Genomic DNA, 17,975 nt, shown 5'->3' on the forward strand with positions numbered 1-17,975 from the left:
CTAAGAGTTGTGTTGATATGCAAATGGATGAGAGAAGTGTGCAGGGGTACAGTCCATGTGCGGATAGGTGGGACTAGGCAGAAGATCAGACTAATATGGACTAGATGGGAAGAAGAGCCTGGTTCTGTGCCGTGGTGTTCTATGGATCTAAAACTACTATTCTGCACAGATTCAATATAATGTCTGCTTTTGCAATCTAGTGGTTCTATTATGAATCCCAAGACCCTATATCATTATTAATCACTTCCTCAGTATTTCCAGTCACATTTAAAGATGTATGCATATGCACATCCAAGTCATTGCGTTCCTGCACACTCTCTGGATCTGTGCCATTTAGCCTATTGTCTCTCTTTATTTCTTTGGAACAAAATGTATCACTTCATTCATCTTCTACTTGACGACCCATTTGCTGTTGCAGTCTATTGCCGTTTTTCGCAATTCAAGCCATGGGTCATCCAAATTCACAACCGTATCTAAAGTTATTATTACAAAGGGTAATTCTTGTAACAAGACATAGTTGTTTTTTTTTAATAAACACAGATGCATGGAATATGCTGCCAGGGTTGGTGGCAGAAGCAGAAACGTTAGGGACATTTAGAGTGGCACATGGTTGAAAGAAAAATAAAGAGCTATGTCAGAGGAAAGGGTTAGATTGATTTTAGAGTAGATTAAAAGGTTGACATAGCATTGTGTGCACTACAGATCTGCAGTTTTGGAATTCAACTGAAAATTCTTGAACGTCAGGTAGCATTTGTGGGAAGAGAAACAGAATGAAGGCCTCAGGCTGAAGATGCTTGATCACACCTTTCTTTTTCCACAGATGCTGCACGACCTGAAAATGTTGCCAGCATTTCTTGTTTCTATTCTTGAAAACACTTTCAAGACACAAATGATAAATGGAGGCAATTACAGATGTCTCTCACAGAGTCATAGCGCCAAAAGAACCAGCTAATTTTATAGATTTCACAAATTAATGTAATTCCAATAAACTACCAAAGTAACTAATTTACTTCTTTGTGCAGACCTATTTCTTTCACCATACTTTTTTTTAAACTAGCAGAAAAGAGAACTCACTAGAACTCAGTTTGAACTAATTGTGATCTGTACTTAAAGAGCTGCACAGTTTAAAGGCAATTACTGATATTTAGTTACTTGTTACCAATTTAAAGGAAATTCACTACTGAGAACAATGTTACACCAAAAAGTTTTTTTAAGCTAAAATCTATACTAAGATGATTTATTGTTCATCTAACATCTTCTAAAATGCAATAGCTATACAATTCAGGACAGGATCTGCTTAATGTTCTTGAAAATGTGTGTTTATAGCATGAAATGACCACAATGGGTCAGTTTTCCATTACAGTCGGCCCTCCTTATCCGCAAGGGATTGGTTCCAGGACCCCTCGCGGATACCAAAAAACGCGGATGCTCAAGTCCCTTATTCAACCTGTCTCAATGCGGTGGACCTTAGAATCCAGTGGAACCCCAGACCTTATTTAACTTGTCTCAGTGCGGTGGACATTAGGATCCGGCGGTGGAGCTCTGAATCTGCAGTGTTTCTGTTCACAAAAATAATCATGATCACGATTGAAAATAAAGTGGAAATAATAAAGCGATCGGAAAGAGGTGAAACGCCATTGGTCATTGGAAAAGCTTTAGGCTTTTTGGCTTTTGGATTTTTGATCCTCCACATCAGCCAGGTACAGTTGGAGAGTGTGCTCAGGAGCGATCTGTCACTGGATCGAACTCCGGAACTTCCACTGAAACATACGTTCTTAAGTGTTTTATACGCATAGAAAGGTTAAATATATACTATATACTAAGACAAACATTTGACTAACTGATGCTAAGTAATATCCGATGTACCTGTTCTGACTTACTTAGTAAGAGAACTTCTGATTTTTTTTTATCCCAATCCACAATAACCTACGCACATCCTCCCGTATACTTTAAATCATCTCCAGATTACTTATACCTAATACAATGTAAATGCTATGTAAAATAGTTGTTATACTGCATTGTTTAGGGAATAATGACAAGAAAAAAATGTCTGTACATGCTCAAACAACAAGTGTTGGAAAAGCACTTCCTAGTTTTCTCGATTGGTTGATTTCGCGCATGCGGAACTCGTGAACAAGGAGGGCATGTAAGTTTATAAAAGAAAATGGAGTAGAGTATAAAATAGACTTCATTCACTCTGCCATTTATACCCTATAATCACGATGAATTAATTCCATTGTGTTTCAAATTCTGCTGTGGTTCAAATTGATTCTGCTTTTTTTTCTAATAATACTACACAACCATTTTGACTGCTTAGTAAAGTAACTAAATCTAATCTGAAACTATAGAAGAATTGTTCAAAGTAGGCATCCAATGAAGTCTTGAGGGCATTTCAATCTGTTTTCCGTAAGAACAGTGATAGCTATTGAAATAAGCTGGACCAAATCAAATGAGAGTTTTCAGAATAGTGAATTATAAATCAAATAGAAAATAGAATCCCATTTCAAAAATCAATACATATTTAATCATATTTTGGTTTGTGGACCAAGAATGTGCAATCACATTAAGCCACTTCCCAAATTCAAATAATCTGATCAGATCTCCTGTTTATTGGCTTCTCACTGGTTTAGAGTAGAACAGGATGTCAGGGAAGTAACGTACCTTTCCCAGAGAAGGGAATGTCTCTTCTGGCCATGAGGTTTGCCTGCATAAACTGCTCCAGTTTGGTTGTTAGGTTTGAGACATTCTGTGCAATAGCTTGAATCTTCTCCAGTAAGCCAGCATGCTGGAAGCTAAGAAAGAAAAAATATTTTTTGAGCTATTGGGATGACGGTTCTAAAAAATGAATAAAAATATTTAATAAAGAAAACAGCGAATGTATTACACAGTCAACACTTTAGAACCTTTATTTTTCAGGCTGGAAATATTACCTCATGATAACCAATTTGCTGATCAAGTTATATCAGCTATATGGAGTAATAACAAGTTAACATCCTGAATTAAAGGCCTCACAATTTCTCCACCCCTTTTTGGGGATGTTAAGAATCACATCAGCAGTCCCCGCAAGTTTGTTTGGGAAGCTACAGCGATATGGTAAAATCTGTTTGTGCTTATTCATAAACTGGGCCTGTCTTTGGGCCCCTTTGGATAATGATTCAGGCTGGTGAATAATGGGCATCACTAATTTTATGTTATGGTCTACTTCACAGCTCTGATCTCAAGAAGCTGCAGAATATCAGAAAGAAATAAGAGCTTGCTTGAAAATGGGAGGATATTGGTAGATTATTTTCTGCAGGAAGGACGAACCTGCACAGCCTGCTGAAAAATAATGTGTACAAGAAGGACGTTGTGCGAGTGCATTTTTGGCACAGCATTACCAGGCAGATGTCTTGAAGAGTATAAGTAACCTTTCAAAATTGCCAGCTCCTTGGATAATCTTACAATGCAACTAAATGTTCCATCTAGCTCTCTATGCTACAATTACATTAATCTAACAGTCGCTACAGTGGTTGAGCTTTTCTTGACTGCTGTAATGCATCAGGAAAGGAAATTGATTTTCATCTCTGTATTTCTGTTTATTCTATGATTTGCACGTGAATTCCAAGCTTAGAGAATTGAAAGTTGAATATAATTAATAAGACAGATGGTTGGCATTCAAGGATTACTGGTTTTAAAAAGCCTCCATTTTAAAATGGAGACACCTAGAAACAAATGGCACAAACCTAGCACAAGGAATAGGAAGTTTAGAAGGAATCTGGGGGGAGGGGGGAATAAACATTCACCCTGAGGGCGATTACATTCTGGAACAACCTACATAAAGGTGGTGAAGGCAGGCACACTCATTAGTAGTATCTAGGTGGACACTAGAATTGCCAAGGCATAGAAACATATAGGCCACGTGCTTGAAAATGTGAGTAGACAAATAGATAGATACTTTATTGATTCCAAAGGAAATTACAGTTTCACAGTAGCATTACAAGTGCACGGATATACAAATATTAGAAGAGAAGTAAGAAAGAAGTAAAAAAATTAAGTTACCTCAAACAGTCTACCAGAAGAGGTCATCACTTTCCTGGCTATAGGTTGACTCATTATGGAGCCTAAAGGCCGAGGGTAAGTATGACTTCACATAGCGCTCTTTTGAGCAGTGCAGTTACTAGTCCATTACTAGAAGTGCTCCTCTGTTCAGCCAAGGTGGCATGCAGAGGGTGAGAAACATGGTCCATAATTGCCATAATTTTCTGTAGGGTCTGTTGTTCTATCATAGCCTCCAGTGTGTCCAGTTTGACTCCTATAACAGAGCCAGCTTTACTAATCAGTTTATTGAGCCCAGTAGCATTACCCATGTTGGTGCCATTGACCCAGCACACCACCACATAGAAGACTGTGGCGACAACAGACTAGTCGAACACGTGAAGCCAAGTACTACATGCTCCCATACTCCCAAGGACCTCAGCCTCCTTCAGGAAGTATAGCTGACTCCGGACTTCCTTGTACACAGCCTCTGTGTTGGTGTTCCACTCACATCTATCACCCAGGCGCATCCCCCAAGGTACTTGCAGGTCCTCAACACATCCATGTATTCACCACCAACAGTAACAGGGAGCAGTGAGGGCAGCCTTAGTCTTCCTAAAGTGCATCACCATCCCCTTTGTCTTTCTGATGTTGAGCTGCAGATAATTCAGCTTGCACCATTTGACAAAGTCTTCCACCAGGGATCTGTATTTATCCTCCCGTCCTCCTTTTATACCCCCAATTTATGTCTGAGTCATCAGAGAATTTCTGCAGATGATATGACTTGGCAATGTATCTAAAGTCCGAGGTATTAACAGGAAGGAAGCCAATACAATCCCAGTGGGGCCTCCGTGCTTCTTACAGCCATGTCTGACACAGAGCTCTGAAGCCGCACAAACTTTGGTCTGCCGGTCAGGTAATCCATTATCCAGGATACACTGGAAGTGCCAACTAGCAATGAAGGTTGTGTGGTATTAAAGGCACTTGAAAAATTAAAAAATAAGATCCTCACAGCACTGCCCTGCTTATCGAAATGGGCTCCTGGTATGCAGACTTCAGGGGATGAAAGATTGATGGAACCGGGGATCAGCCTCTCTAGGGTCTTCATGATGTGTGAGGTCAGGACCACTGGACAGTAGTCATTCAAGACTTTCAGTTGGCCCTTATTGGGCACTGGGACCACACGTGTTGTTTCCTGCATGTGTCGGGATTCTTTCCAAGCCGAGTCTCAGAATGAAAATGTCCTGCAGATCTCCACACAGCTGCTCAACACACCCATCAGGACCTTGATGTAATCTTGCTTGAAATAATCTTAAACCATTATCTTCTTTCTTTATGCCTGGTCGTTTCCATTTTTGGAGGATTTTTGCCCCCAAACAATTGACTTCAAGTTTTAAGTTTACACTAGCTCAAATGCTATGTTGACATCAAGGATAGGCACAGTCACATCAACTCTAGAAACGACACACCTTGCCCATATTTAAGTTAATTATGTAATCATATCTGAAGCAGAATAGAATGCTAAACAAGCATCAGTGGTCAGGCAAAACATGATAATTGATTGTAGTTTCAAAAATAGCTTCCATTACTTTAGTCAGCTACCTGGATTTGGCCGCTTTCTAAGACAGGGTACACCTGGGCAATTACCTGCTTCTTTGAGTGTAGGAGAATCATGCTGCTCTTGCCCTTAGGAAAAATATGTCTGTTCACTGCAGGACATCGTGTAGGATCTGCCAACTAACCCCATGTGCTGTCTTTGGCATCCATTTTAGGTTAATCTTATTTGTGGAACCATCAAATTTGCCATCTTTATTTGCAGAAAACTGCCAGCAAGTCTTCGTCAAGATGCCAAAAAAAAAATGATGTGAAGTTGACTGCTGAATCCCAGAGATGACAGAGCTTGAACCTTCAAAAACTGGCTTCAACTGTCTGGCATTACTTTTCAATGGTTCTTCAAACTTTCTAGGCAGGAGTTAAAAACAACTTCAATACCTCTTTAAAACTCGATCAAGCTGGTGACAGATTTGGCACAATGCCATCATTTACAGTAAGAAAACCTGAATGATAGGAAATACTGACATCAAGCCTGGCAGGCTCTTTCATTTGGATAACAAATAAATATAGCTCAATACTATATTACATCTTCTGGTTATGATCTATTTAAGGTTTACTGGCTATGTCACAGAACATGCTGTATCCAGCTCTTTGAAATTAGATGAAACGTTCCAGATTAGCTGGATGCCCAAGGGGTAAATTGTTATCACTGACTTAAATTCAATGTCTTACCAAAAACTTATTAGATTGTGACTGACAGCAAACTTGCTGATAATCACTTCACACAACCTCTGAAGTTGTCAGTTTTATAGCCACAATTAAAACTGGTTGCTATGGGCTAAGTGATCAAACATTCCTGGTAGATACCATATCACAGAGATCTATATATTATTTTTGTATGGGACTGAGAATAGTTTTAAAAGAGACCATAATGCTGTGATTTAGAAATCACTATTTTAAATATTGTCGTCTTTGCCATGATTGTGACCTTAATCATGAGAAGTGAAGTTTTTACAAGTCTCAAATAGAGACACCATCTCTAATTCTCTCTGTCCTTTGCAATTAGGTCTTTATTGCAAAATGATTTGAACACAAAAGATTACAGATGTCTTGCTCTAATCATGTACAGTTTTTCAGAGATCTAGGTCTGATCTCCCTACATAAAGTATATAACCAGTCAAGGTTTCAGGCCGAGACCCTTCCCTGGGACTAATTTTTCCATTCCATAGATGTTGCCTGACCGGCCGAGTTCCTCCAGGATTTTGTGTGCGTTGATCTAGATTTCCAGCATCTGCAGATTTTGTTGTTTTTATAAAGAAGGATATATTTGTTTTGAGAAGTGTAGTGAAGATTCCTCAGACTGATTCCTAGAATAATGAGCTTGTCACATGAGAAGATAGCAGGCTTGTACTCTCCGGAGTTTGAAAAAATGTAAAATTAATGTAAAATATACAACCTTTTACAAAACTCAGCAGAGTAGATGCTGGCTGGGGTGCTGAGAAAATTCTGGCATAATTCAGGTAATTATATTTCAGGTACAATTTTGGGACATAGATATGAAGAAAATTCTTCACCCTAAGGATGATGAATCTTTAGAATCCAAGGATAGTATATGGTCAGGGTATGGGCCACTCACATCTTTCTCTTGAGGGATTCTGTGGGCTAGGTTTACTCTCTTGCATCTCCTTCAGGGTCTCCGGGCATTGTTGCCCACACTCTCTCATTCTCATTCGTGCTGTGTATCCAGCAAGGCAAGTACTAGAACACTATGATAAATGAAGGAATTTGTTGAAAAATGCATAGTTTAATAAAAGATTAGATCCTCATCTGATCCTTAGCCATCTCCTGCTTAGTAAAGTGCGTCATGGTGCAAAACATGCTTGGGTATCCCATTAAATAGTGCTGCAGGTTTGAATGGATGTTACAAAAGGGTAACTCCCAACATGGACCTGACAACATTTCTTAATTGGACATGTGCCACAATTTTGCAAAGATGAGGATCAATGATCTTTGTGTATGTTCAGTGCACCAACTCTCCACTGCGAACACATGTGTAATGTGTAAAGGTACAATTTCAGGAGCTGCAGGCATTGCTCAGATTTACTGCATTCATGCATGATGGAATCAGAGTCTACAAGGTAAGAAGCAATAACCTACTGTGAGCAGCCAGTGATTCTGCAAACATTGCATCAGCTGATTTTAGTTCAGTTTCAATTTTTAGCCACACAGTGAAGCATCACTTTCTCTATCACACTGATTAACAATTGCTCATCCATATTTTAAAAATACAAATATATGTGCAAATGAAAAAGAGATTATCTAGAGTGTTCTTTTGAAATGACACAATTGTCTTCTGTGGATCCACTGAAACAATGCAATGAGGATTCGATGTTGATGATATTAAACCTGTGTTAGTCAAAAAGGCTAAAGTGAAAATTCAGCACAATTTTAATTAGTACCAGCAATTTAATAACCCAAAGGGATTCAGTATTGCATATAATTTACAATATGACAGATTAATTGGCTTGCTAAGCTAATTAGGAAGTTATCAAGCTTGCACATTGTCAATATATTAATTGAGTTTAGATGTTCCCACTGAAGTACTGGCCAAAGCATACTTACCTTTTGCTGGCAGTTGGATGAGAATTGGCAGTGAGGTGTTCTTTATGAGTCAGAAACTTTACTTAATGTATATCCATTTTCAGAATTATTAACATTTACACTGACTGTCTTCGGATGCTTCACATCATCCATTTACGCCCCTGGACACCGCACTGACCCTGGGAGCAGTTTTTGATCATGCTGGCGGACAGGCTGTTTACATAACATGTCTCATCCCTCCTCAGTTTTATGCTAGCCATAATTGACAGATTTAGCATGGTCAATTAATTTGAATGTCTTTTCTGATTTAAATGGAAATGGGAAGTAGGCTGGTCTTTTACTTTTAATGTTTTGAAGTTATTTATCTGAAATGAAATTCAGTTGATTATAAATTTATAATTCAATGTTTTACATCTTCATTATTATACATTAACATTTATATTAATTATCCTAAAATACCTTTGGGTTAATGGCCCTTAGCAACATAGATTCAAGTTTTGGGCTCATAGATGCAGGTTCAATTGCAACTTTTATGAGAAGTTTGGATAGATACATAAATGACAGAGATAGGGAGGGCTGTGTCTGGGTGCAGATAAATGGGATTAGGTATAAAGCCAGGCTGGCAGAGACTAGATGGGCAGTAGTTTTATGATTCTATGGATTGTTGAAGAATGATATAGATTCACTGCCAGAAGCAAAGTTGCCTGTATCTGACTGCTCTGCTTTGAAAAATGACCACAGCAGTAAGCCCTTAATTGTTGTAACATGAACAGAAACAGTGCAGGAGCTAAAATCAAGGCACTTTCCCAGGCCATTATATTAACTCGAGTGACTTAATTCAGTCCTGCAAATATAACCTATTAAAACATCACAATAGCATCAAACTGCTTAATTTTCCAAAGGAATTCACAAAGGATGCAAAGACAATTTCATTTCCATAAACAGTTCTTGCTAAGTTTGTAATGCATCTTCATTTTGGGAATTGACAAACATGTTGAGACTGAAGAGGAAAAAAGAACTCAGCTGTCTCTTGAAAATATTTTAATAATAACTTTAATATCTGCATTCCCACACATTATGTCAAATAATTACTATTCTCTAGACTTATGGGGAAAAATTGGTTTAACTTTTCAAAAATAAACTGGCATAAATAAGATGGCATTTGAGATACCCTTTAGAACATCGCTGATTAGAAAGTCCTGTGAAATACAGATCCCAAAATGAAATCATATAATATTTGGATTATAAAATATACAAAAATTACAAGAAAATATGGGAGGTAATGAAATCAACATCGTTTATGCTCATATTAACACAGTATTTTGACTAGATTCCTAAAAGCTAGCTACATGAATTGCATATGGAGGGTGCTGGGATGGTTTCAACCAAACGTAAACTCTGTTTCTCTTTCCATGGATGCTGCTTAGCACAGTGTTTCTAGCATTTTATGTTTGTATTTTGAATTTCCAGCACCTATATTTTTCTACTTAAATTGATTTCACCTGTTTTTCAAGTTAGTTTTATTTGTTTTTAAGCAGAAAGTACACATTTCTTATTTTTGAAATGCTGAGAATAAAATCAAATCATTGCCATTCATGTTATTGATTTATTGATTATTTAGATATACTAAAATGTAAATATGATAGAATTACTCTTCTATGATCCATTTGAAGAGAGAAAGAGGTTGTGACAGAATCCTATAAATGTAATGCACAAGTGCTTAAAGAAATCAACACAAAATGTTTGCTGACTTAGTGTACAAGAAAATCTGCTGAGGCAGTGCTCATCTTAATCTGGTATTCATAATAAGAAATATAAGATATGGAAGTCAAAGAAGCTCAAGGGTAGATTAAGCTTAGAATGATCAAATTTAACATTCAAAGTTCAGCAACCCAGGCCTGTGCCAGAAAACCAGGAATGATTTGCAGAGGGCTATTTCAAGGGTGAAGGGACAATTTCAAATGAGATTGGAGGCGATATCAGGTGCACGGCAACCCTGACAAGGACTGCAAGACATTACTTCCTACAAAGCAAAATGAATGGTAGCGATACTTCACTACTAGATGAAATCAACGCCTTCTATGCCTGCTTTGAAAGGGAGAACACAACTACAGCTGTGAAGGTCCCTGCTGCACCTGATGACCCTGTGATCTCCATCTCAGAGGCCAATGTTAGGCTGTCTTTAAAGAGAGTGAACCCTCGCAAGGCAGAAAGTCCTGATGGAGTACCTGGTATGGCTCTGTAAACCTGTGCCAGCCAAGTAACGGGAGTATTCAAAGACATTTTCAACCTCTCACTGCTATGGGCAGAAGTTCCCACTTGCTTTAAAAAGGCAACAATTATACCAGTGCCAAAGAACAATAATGTGGGCTGCCTTAATGACCATCACCCAACAGTGATGGAATTGCTTTGAGAGGTTGGTTATGACTAGACTGAACTCCTGCCTCAGCAAGGACCTGGACCCATTGCAATTTGCCTATCTCCCAATAAGTCAACGGCAGACGCAATCTCCATGCATTTTCACATGGCTTTAGACCACCTGGACAACACAAACATCTACGTCAGGATGCTGTTCATCGACTATAGTTCAGCATTTAATACCTTCATTCCCACAATCCTGATTGAGAAGTTGCAGAACCTGGGCCTCTGTACCTCCTTCTGTAATTGGATCGACTTCCTAACTGGAAGACCACAGTCTGTGCAGATTGGTGATAACATATCCTCTTCGCTGACGATCAACACTGGTGCACCTCAGGGGTGTATGCTTAGCCCACTGCCTTACTCTTTGCATACACAAGACTGAGTAGCTAGCCATAGCTCAAATACCACCTACAAATTTGCTGATTATACATCCACTGTTGGTAGAATCTCAGGTGGTGACGAGAGGGTGTACAGGAGTGAGATATGCAAACTAGTGGAATGGTGCCACAGCAAAAACCTGGCACACAACGTCAGTAAGACGAAAGAACTGATTGTGGACTTCAGGAAGGGGAAGTCAAAGGAACACATACCAATCCTCAGAGGGATCAGAAGTGGAGAGAGTGAGCAGTTTCAAGTTCCTGGGTGTCAAGATCTGAGGATCTAACCTCGTCCCAACATATTGATGTCGTCATAAAGGAGGCAAGACAGCGGCTATACTTTATTAGGAGTTTGAAGCAATTTGGCATGTCAACAAATGCACTCGAAAACTTCTATAGTTGTACTGTGGTGAGCATTCTGACAGGCTGCATCACTGTCTGGTATGGAGGGGCTACTGCACACTACTGAAAGAAGCTGCAGAAGGTTGTAAATCTAGTCAGCACCATCTTGGGCACTAGCCTACAAAGTACCCAGGACATCTTTAGGAAGTGGTGTCTCAGAAAGGCAGCGTCCATTATTAAAGACCTCCAGCATCCAGGGCATACATTTTTTCTGACTGTTACCATCAGGTAGGAGGTACAGAAGCCTGAAGGCACACACTCAGCGATTCAAGAACAGCTTCTTCCCCTCTGCCATCGATTCCTAAATGGACACAACCTCATTTTCTAAAAAAATATACAGCATTTCTGTTTTTGCACATTTTTCAATAGTCTATTCAAAATACGCAATTGATTTACTTGTTTATTTATCAATATGTTTTATTGTATTATTATTATTATTATTATTTTCTCTCTGCTAGATTATGTATTGCATTGAACTGCTGCTGCTAAGTTACCAAATTTCACGTCACATGCCAGTGATAATAAACCTGATTCTGATTCTGATCTCAGACACTATTGTATCAAAGGAAAGGAGTCAAGGTTATAACAAAATGAAGCCTAAATTCAAAGAGATGAGGAGAAGGAAGAATTGAGACAAATGGTTTAGATAATGATGTTCAATACGCAAGAACTGAAGACAAATGGAATCCTTTTAAAAGACCCATGCATCACAGACTGGATAAATAGATTTCCAAAGAGAAGAAGCTCAGACTAAAGAAACATAATACAGAACAGATCAACAAATATTAGCAATGATGCATCACTTTTGTAAAGGTAAAGAAGAAGGAATTCACTTGGCTGAGGTATAGTTTCAAGTCGAAAGTGAAGATGGATCTAGTAAAAAAAAAAGGTAACCAACAGGGCTGAAAATACTAGAATGAGAGGCTAATACTGACTGCAAGGAAAGAGGCAGGAGAAAGAGTAACAGCATAATAGGAGTTCATGGGAGTTAATTTGAGGTGGCATTGTTGTGTAGCAGATAGCATGAAACTATTACAGCACCAACAAACCAAGTTCCATTCTGCCATTGTTTGTAAGGAGATGTACATTCTACCCATGACCACCACCACAAACAATCTCCAACTTTCCACCTTACACCAATCTCCTTTCAAGTCTTCTGAGATCATGGCTACAAAGCAATCAATATCTTCATCCAAATCATTGACATATAACATGAAAAGAATTAGTACCAACACTGAGCCCACAAAGCACACCACTAGGCACCTCTAGCCAAACAGGAAATGCCCCCTTTAATCTGTCTCATTGCCATCTACCAATCAGCCAATCCTCTACCCATGCTAGCTTCTTTCCTGCAATATCATGGGCTTTTATCTAGTTAAGCAGCCACAGGTATGCTAAGAGAATTCAAGCAGTGATGGATGCCCTAAGGCCAAAGGATGTGTCACAGTTGTGGTTCTTTTCAGGATTTGTCAACTACTATAGCAGCTTCCTGTGAAACCTAGCTACTGTGCTCCACTCCTTGAACACATTACTACAGATAGGTAAGAAGTGGCAATGGACAAAGCAATGGAAGAGGGCTTTCAGAAAGGTAAAGGAAATGGTGATGTCAGACACTGTACTCATACATTACGATCCACATCATCCAGTGAAGCTTGCCTGTGACGCTTCACCTTATGGTGTAGGTGTGGTCATGTCAGTGTCATGGTCTGGTCCATTGACTCCTTGTTTCTGTTGAATTCCTTATCCCCATGTTTTGCCTGGCTCCTTGATTGAGGCTCCTGATTGTCATTGAACCGACAGCATAAAAACTCCAGCTTACATCTACTCGCTGCTGGTTCGCCACCACAGCCAGTGTGGCTATGCTCATCCTGGAGCCACTGAGAATCGTGGACTCTAAGTTGTTTTGGTGCCTGTGGCTGCTTGGTAAACTCAGTCATTCTCGTGTCCAGCTGAGTTGATGGCCGTTCTGCCGCCACTCTGAGCCAAAATACAAATGGACTGTCATTGTTTGGTTTTTGTCATCTAGTTTCCAGCTGAGTAGGTCTGGCTGGTAGCCGCTACTCAGGGTTAGGAATTCTGTCTCTTTGTGTCCAGCTGAGTGATTGTTGGCCAATGGCTGCTTCATGAGCTACTCCATGTCAAGGATTTTCTGTTGTTGTTTGGTTTGGTCGCCTCGTTTCCAGCTGGGTAGGCCCAGCCATTTACCACTCCTCTGAGTTGGGTATTCCGTCTCTCCGTGTCAATGTCCAAGTCCAGGCTCCAGCTCCAAGTCCAAGTCCAGGCTCCGTGTTCGAATCCAAGTCTAAGTCCAGGCTCTGTGTCAGAGCTCCTCCTGTTTGTTGACCCACATCGTTATCCGTGTAAGCATTCTATCCTCGCTCCTCAGCTTTCCTGGCAACTAATAATAAAGTACACTTCTGTTAATGCTACCCCCATGTCTGTGTCCTGCACATGGGTCCGCTCCAGCTGCTTGTTGCAACAGTCAGATGTTATGAGTGATGGAAGTGAATGTCCCACAGCCCTTGCATCACATTCCCTGACCACTGTAGAGAAAAATAATGCAGATTGACAGAGGCCTTAAATTTTGTTTGGGATGTTAGACTAGTATGGGAGAGAGTTTACCCTCATTACTGAGGTACGCGGATTGCGGGAGTAAGGAGGGCTATGGTCTAGGTGCAAGTTGATGGGACTAGGCAGTTTAAATGATTTAAAACAGAGTAGATGGGACAAAAGACCTTTTTCTTTGCTATACTTTACTATGACTCTATCATTACCAAGTTCTCCACAATCTCAACAGATACCCTTTTCCAAACCCTGGGGTGTAGTCCATCTGGTCTAAGGGACTTACCCACCTTCAAACCTTTCAATTTCCCAAGCACCTTCTCCCTAGTAAAAGAATTGCACTCACTTTTCCCCCCTGACACTCTTGAATCTCTGGCATACTGCTAGTGTCTTCCACAGTGAAGACGGATGCAAAATTCTTATTTAGTTCATTGCCATTTCTTTGTCTCTCATTACTACCTCCCCAGTGTCATTTTCCAGCAATATGATGTCTATTTTTTCCTGCCTTTTACTCCTTATATACCTGAAAAATCTTCTGGTGTTCTCTTTGATATTATTGACTAGCTTAACTCTATATTTCATCTTTTCCATCCTTATGGCTTTTTTTGGTTGTCTTCTGTTGGTTGTTAAAAGCTTTCTAATCCTCTAGCTTCCCATTAATTTTTGCTCTAATATAAGCCTTCTCTTTTGCTTTTAAGTTTGCTTTGACTGCTCTTGTCAACCTCACTTGTGTCACCCTGTCTTTAGAATACTTCTTCTTTAGGATGTATATATCTTGTGTTTTCCAAATTTCCCCCAGAAACTCCAGCCATTGATTTTCTGCCATCATCCCTGCTAGTGTCACCTTCCAATCAACTTTCACCAGGTACTCTCTCATGCTCCTTTACTCCACTGTAATACTGAAACATCTGACTTTTGCTTCTGTCTCTCAAACTGTTGAGTGAAGTCGATCATATTATGTTCACTGCTTCCTCTTTACTTTAAGCTCCCAAATCAAATCCAATTCATTACACAACATCCCATTTAGAATAATCTTTGTTAGTGGGCTCATCTACAAGCTGCTCTATAAAGCCATCCCAATTTCTCTCTCTTGGGATCCAGAACCCACCTGATTTTCCCAATGTAACTGCACATTGAAATCCACTATGACTGTTGTAACATTGCCTTTTTCCATGTGTTTCTGTCTCTCATTGTAATATAACTCTCACTTCAGCTACCTGCCTAATATAGGGGGTTATAAAAGGAAGTGACATAGCTCCCCAACACAGTGGGGGTCACACTCTATTCCCCTGGCACTACATATGCCAAGCTATCTGGTGGTCTTCTGATTCTCTGAGACCTCCGCACCCCATCATCTAACTCTTCAGGTTCCGACACTACTGGGGATTCTTCCAGTCTACCTGGCAAGGCCTCCCCCGATCTATCACATGTGCCCACCTGCAGCTCAGATCCTTCTGTTCCATGATCAAACCCCACTTCCCCGCAGAGTCCCGCTGCAACCCAGGCTGCCCACACAACTGTAACTCTCGCTTCGCCTAGTGGCTTAATATAGGGGGTGATAACCCCCGGCCCAGCCAAACTTAAGAAATATCATTTGGGTGGATGCTGCCCGATGTGACCCCATTACAACTCAGAATCCAGAAAAAACAAACCGTACAGAATATGCAATTTGTAACGATTAAGCTTTATAATTCTTACTTTGACTATATTGTTAGTAAAGAAACAAAAAAAGGGCCCAATCTTATGAAACAGTCTGTTGCACAATGTTGGAGCTCACTGATAAGTTGATCGTCCACCATCGACCTCCTCTGATCGTTGCTGCCTTTCGGACTCATGCTCCAAGTCCACCCCACTCAGCAATCTACCAACTCCCTCCATTCACATCTTCTCTCCTCATCTCTCCCCCGGCAAAAAGACAGTGAAAATCTCTCTTCCAGCTCACAAGAAAGAACAGCAGCATTCTGAACCCCGTTAACTCTAATCATAACCCAAACATTGCTGCTACAGAGAAACCATTACATTTTCAGTGAAACCCTACAGCATGTTACAGTAATTTGTAGCCCATATCTTGGCTACTGTTCAGAGGCCTATATATAATCTCATCAGGGTCTTTTTACCCTCGCAGTTTCTTAACTCTATCCACAAGGATTCTACATCTTCTGATCATATATCACCTTATCCTAAGGATTTGATTTTTTTAACTAACCAAGTCACCCCACTCCTTCTCTCAACCTGCCTGCCCTTTTGATAGAATTCATATCCTTGGATGTTAAGCTCCAACTTCTGTCATCAGGTCTCAGCGATGCCCATAACGTCATACCTACCAATTTCAGACTGCACTACAAGATCATCTACTTTATTCCGTATACTGTGTGCATTGAAATATAACACCATCATTCTAGTATTTGTCACCTTTTTAGATTTTGGCCCCATGCTACACTGCAACTCATCCCTCTGACTGCAATTTTGCCCTATCATCTGCCTGTCCTTCCTGACAGTCTCACTGCAGACTGCATCCAGTTGATTACCAACTGGCCCATCCTCAGATCTATCACACTAGTTCCTGTCACTGTTCCAATTTAAGATGAAGGGTCTTGGCCCGAAACGTCGACAGTGCTTCTCCCTATAGATGCTGCCTGGCCTGCTGCATTCCACCAGCATTTTGTGTGTGTTGCTTAAATTTCCAGCATCTGCAGATTTCCTTGCGTTAGTTTAATTTTCCATTTTCCATCACCATTAGTTTCACTGAATAAAACTTGTGCAGTTCATCCTTGAAAACTCGCTCCCATTTCTGACTTCTCTCACCACTTCAAAATCCTTGTGACTTCTCCAATGTCTTGCAGCTTTCCAATTTACAGTTATAATCCACTAAATATATCTGAATCCCACTAATAATGCTTCTACTCCTGTCACAATTCAAAAGTGGCTACTATCAAAGTCACCAATGACATCTGAAATTCATCTCTGTCCTTGTCAATGGTTGAAAACCATTTTGTTTTCTAACGATTGTTATAAGTCTATGCTACAGTTGACACCACCCCCCCCCCGCCCCCAGCAAGAGCTTAGGGTTACATTTCTGCCCCAATAAAGGCAATAAGGTTTGCAATTTTGACATGCATCTCAGATCACAAAGCTAACGCTCGGTAGTTAATTGGGACTTGAGTCCACAGAACAGAATGTGAGGCTCTTGGTCAAGAATGTTTTGAGTAAGATGAAAATTCAGAGCTTGTTTATGGTGACGTTGGTTGGAGTAAAGAAGATTACTGGCAAATATTTCACATTACATCTATGATAGATGGAAGACATGATGGTAGGAAGCTGACAAGTAAACCATAATTTCTCTCAACACACTTGCACAGCTCTGTTGCTAAAACCCCCAAGTAATATTCCAGTAAACTCCAGGATGTCCCCTACTTCCTCTCCACCACCCCCCGCCACCAGTCATTCTATCTATAATTTTCAGATTTTCAGTTTTCAGATCACTCAAAGTAATGATAGCTTTTTTCTAACTTGCCTCAATCTCATTCTGCTGTCACCCCTTTGTTAACTGATCTGCACTTGGTCATGTTTGATAGCTTCCTTGAAGTGCTATGGACTGCTTCGTAGCTGGCTAATGTAGTAGGAAATAAAACATAAGCTATTGTATCAACACTGGCATCATATTAGTAACAAGTTGTTGAAACTGTGGATATTAGTTGAGGTGTGCTACTGACAGATAACTTAGTGCCAACTTGTCACTCTAAAACACGAGAGTCTCCTGAGCTGGTGTTTATTGGCAGTTCGATAGAATGAATTGTTTAATGAAAAGTGCCCTTTATCTCTTCCAGATTTAAAGCCTGACTTCAGATTTGTCGCTTCACCAGTTTAATCATAAGGACTACAGGTTTTCAGATAGTATGTTCAACTGCGCTGCATGCCAACTCCAAAGGGCATTAGATCAAAAGAGATTCCAAACATGACCATAGGAAGCAGAAATAGCAGGTTTGTGTCCCACTGTCTAAACAAATCTAGTCATCTAATTGTAACAGGCTATAAGGTTTCACT

The 17,975-nt window shown here is 40.0% G+C and overlaps 1 protein-coding gene across 1 annotated transcript in view; it reads right to left on the reverse strand.

The window, feature by feature from the left end:
- LOC132380092 (alpha-1,6-mannosylglycoprotein 6-beta-N-acetylglucosaminyltransferase B-like) overlaps positions 1 to 17,975 on the reverse strand; it is a 919,103-nt gene that overhangs the window by 559,665 nt on the left and 341,463 nt on the right. Inside the window, exon 4 of the mRNA XM_059948641.1 lies at positions 2,662 to 2,792. Coding sequence (XP_059804624.1) covers positions 2,662 to 2,792 — 131 coding nt within the window. The remainder of the gene's footprint in view (positions 1 to 2,661; positions 2,793 to 17,975) is intronic.

Source organism: Hypanus sabinus, chromosome 23 (assembly GCF_030144855.1).
Source record: "Hypanus sabinus isolate sHypSab1 chromosome 23, sHypSab1.hap1, whole genome shotgun sequence".
NCBI lineage: Eukaryota > Metazoa > Chordata > Chondrichthyes > Myliobatiformes > Dasyatidae > Hypanus > Hypanus sabinus.